Below are 4,013 nucleotides of genomic sequence, written 5' to 3' on the forward strand. Positions count from 1 at the left end.
TATGTTTAAAACAGTTTCCTGTAACTGGAATAGTCTAAGGCCATAAACAAAGCAGGGCTAGTGAATATAAATAATGTCTTTTCCAAGACCAGCAGGAGTAAGTTGAAAAATAATCATAAATTTTAAAAATATCTGCATAAAGCAAGCAGTTGCTTTTAACATTTTTCCAGCCTTGAAATATACTGTTTCCATTTCAGGACTGGAAAATTTCTGTGCAAATGTGTTTCATTGGTTTTGTTTTATCTTCTGGTGGTACACTCTAGTTTTCCTAATTTATTTGCATTTTTCTTTGTAGGTCATTCTTATGCAAGAGGCTAAAAGGAATTAAATTCGCAGGATGAAAACATGGCACAGGCACTGCTGGTACCGCCAGGACCTGAAAGCTTCCGCTATTTTACTAGAGATTCTCTCGCAGCTATTGAAAAACGTTCTGCAGAAGAAAAAGCTAAAAAGCCCAAGCAAGAACATACTGATGATGATGATGAAAATGGTCCAAAACCAAACAGTGACTTGGAGGCAGGAAAGACATTGCCATTTATTTATGGTGACATACCTCCAGGAATGGTTTCTGAACCTTTGGAAGACCTGGACCCATATTACATCAATAAAAAAGTGAGGGAATATTCTTCTGCACAAAATAGAATATCATTTTCTGCATTTGAAATAATTTTTTATCAGAAAATATGATGTTTAGAGTCACCCAGCTACTAAATACATAGAAATATCTTTTCATCCAAGAGAACTGATTTATGCTCTTCTACACTACACACTTCTACACTTCTTCAGCATCTAATGAATTTCTTGTTACTAACCTTAGTTTATGGGAGCTGTAACTTCCTTGAACTTTCTTGAAGTTGAGCACATGGCTGAATTTTTCTGATTTCAGTGTAGCAGTAAGACTGGGTATGAGATACAAAATAGTCCGAGTGTGATTTTGCAGTAGAGATAATTGTATATAACCAGATAGCATCGGATCACCCAGTTCAGTAAAATAAATGACTGTAGCCATATTTCTTTCTTCTGCTATAGCTATATCATATATTCTAACACAAACAGACATAAATGGCACAGGGTGTTTTTAAATCTTGGATCTTACAAAACAGACTAGTTGTAAAACAGCTCTGGAATGAAGTTTCATGAGTTAGTTCAGGTATAAAGTTTTTTGAACAAGTCTACAAATGAAGTGTCAGAAAACTGAGTACTGAAATATTTCTGATATCCAATCAGAAAAAGTAGTCATAGCTTGAGAAACTCAGACTACTGATGAATTCATCAGGCTACTGAGAACAATTAGTGAACTGCAGAATCTTTTATCACATGTGATATCTGCATTTATGTTAAATACTAGCCTAATGTGCTCAACAGAAAACAAATGGACATCTTAAATGATGAACTGGCATTATTCATCCCTCCTTCAATTTGTAGCATAAATTACTCTTAATCACTGCCTTGTCCCTGCAGAGAAAATCATACAGGACTTGGAGGATGCTTTCAGGGTGAACTTGGGACAGGCAGAATTGTTCTACTATTTCTAACTGGGTGCAAGACTGACAAGCAGAGAGAAATGCCAGTAGGTGTAAGGGCACTGTCGTCCCCAAGGCCATGTACAACATCACTGTGTGAGCAGGTGCTGGCAAAGATCCATTACCTGTAGGCTTTCCCAGCAGAATGAGGTCTTCTCTCCCCGAGGGAGCAGGCCAGGTAGGCAGCAAAGGCCATGGGAAGGACAGCACTTTTCTGATCAGAGGCAGGAGAATAGAAACTTGCATGGAAAGCAGTGATACCATATAGCTCAGCTGAGAGCATAACAAAGACTCTATTATGGTAACACAAAGCAGAGCCATTACCACTGACAAAGAGCAAAAGGAATGAAGAATAGTCATGTCCTGAAGAAATTTCAGACAGTGGTAAAGATGCAAGTATATCTCAAGCAGAAATAAACTTGGAATAAAAATTAAAACACTTTGGCAATGACTGTCAACAGGAACAAAATGAAAGTGAATGCTCACCATATGTTTATCAGGTTACATTTGAAAAGCTAATAACTACCTACATTTGGTGCCCACAGATATGGAAAGTGAGAGCATATTATTAAAAATGAACACATCATATTTTTTTAAGAAAATATTTGTATTGGTTCTGGTTATGCTGGTCACTGGCTGCTTAGAATGATGTCAGCTGGCAATTTATACATTCCTTTCATTTTTTCAGATACTTTTTTAGAAGATACATATGATCAGTACTGGTAATGTTTAAATTCTCAAATGAATCTGAAATTATTTTAAAATTATGCTACATTGTTTAGTGACTAGGTGCTTGTCCTTGTAATCACATAAACTAAACATGTATATAATTAGAACAAATACTTGTTCTAAACACAAACTGGAATTTAGAATGGCTCTATTATCCCTTTTTTGTTGTTGTTTGTTTGTGTTTAATGACGTGGTAGAAGTACTAATTTGAAAATCCTACTTTAATGAAGTCTTGAAAATATTTTTTATTGATGAAATGCTGTATTTTGCTATTACGGATAAACTGAAATTTTTGCTGATAACTCCCACCAACGTTAATAGTATCTGAATTCAGTCTGTGTGCTAGGAAAGTCAGCGAACTGGAGAATCATTAATGGAAGGTTTAATCCATTGTATGTATAGAAATCAGTTGTTTTCCTACCACAGGTAGAGAGTAGAATGAAACTTGAAACTACCAGACGGAAAATGGAATACTTAATAAGGAGATGAAGACGTGTATAGGCAGTGCTGCATTTTAATTGTATAATTTTTGTTTTGCAGACTTTCATAGTATTGAATAAGGGAAAGGCAATTTTCCGATTCAGTGCCACATCTGCCTTGTATATTTTAACTCCTTTTAATCCCGTCAGAAAAATTGCTATCAAGATTTTGGTACATTCATATCCTTTTATTCTTGATGTTGATTTAAACCTTGCCCTTTAAAACTGAAATGCTTACTGAAATAATAATTTTCGTATGAATTTACAAATGATGTCCATGTGGGTGTACTATGCACGCTAACTAAACATACACTGATCAGTCCTAAAAAGCAGTCATGTTGTATCTTAATTGCAGTATGGTCTTTATTTCTAACAGGAGAATTCTCTGCAGAACCACTTAAAGCTGAAAGAGTTTAAATATCAGGCTTTATATACAAAGAGAGACTTGATACCATGCAAAGCCCTGCAGCTAAGGCCAAATTAGTAACAAGCCATTGCACTTCAATGTATCTAAGGTCACTCTTTTACTAAGACCAGTAGTACTGTTCATACACTTGACTCACTTAGCAAGGACAAAAGAGCATGAGTAAAGAGCTGTTTTTTCAGACATACTTTTTCAGTATTGTGTTTTGAGCATCGGGTTTGATGTTCTATTAAAAAAACAGGTCAAAATAGAGAATATTTCCCAATATATTTCAATCACATCCAAATAAAAACTTGGGTGTGTGCAAACAGTCTCTGCGTGCAGGTATTTTAGAATGAATGTCCTGGCTTTAATAAGAAATTACGTTTGAGTACTCATTTCATATTTTTACACTTTTAAGTATGCATTCAGGTTTAATTTAAATCCCAAACCTGCCAAAATTATAAAAGCAATGCAATGTTTTACAGTTACTATACCATAACTTGCCAGATGGCATACTGTTTTAAACAGACAGAATTCTGTACAAAGCTTTATTTTCAGATTTTATTTAGAATTTCATGTTATTTGTACATATTTTCATGCACTTAATATTTAATGCTTTCAGTGTTGTAAAATCGTCATGTTTTTCTGACTTACCTCCCTTGACTATAATCTACATTATTCAGCATGCTTATCATGTGCACTATTTTGACCAACTGTGTATTTATGACCATGAGTAACCCTCCTGACTGGACAAAGAATGTAGAGTAAGTTAACATTTTTACTTCTCCATTTTTACCTCTTATTTTGTGTGGTTCTAAACAATTAATATTTGTGGAAAGTTGCAGAACAGAATGTGCTTTTCCAGAGTCATGAAGA

At 34.8% G+C, this 4,013-nt stretch overlaps 1 protein-coding gene across 15 annotated transcripts in view; it reads left to right on the forward strand.

The window, feature by feature from the left end:
* Positions 1-345: 345 nt before the first annotated feature.
* The window catches only part of LOC122162089 (sodium channel protein type 2 subunit alpha-like), a 56,236-nt gene continuing 52,568 nt past the window's right edge, over positions 346-4,013 (forward strand). For all 15 annotated transcript variants that reach the window (XM_042822024.1, XM_042822026.1, XM_042822035.1 and 12 more), the window contains exons 1-3: positions 346-612; positions 2,793-2,911; positions 3,812-3,901. In XM_042822024.1, the coding sequence (XP_042677958.1) occupies positions 346-612; positions 2,793-2,911; positions 3,812-3,901 (476 nt within the window). The remainder of the gene's footprint in view (positions 613-2,792; positions 2,912-3,811; positions 3,902-4,013) is intronic.

This window comes from Centrocercus urophasianus, unplaced genomic scaffold (genome assembly GCF_019232065.1).
Source record: "Centrocercus urophasianus isolate 14NV4802_14NV808 unplaced genomic scaffold, USGS_Curo_1.0 seq_20, whole genome shotgun sequence".
In the NCBI taxonomy this organism is placed as follows: Eukaryota; Metazoa; Chordata; class Aves; order Galliformes; family Phasianidae; genus Centrocercus; species Centrocercus urophasianus.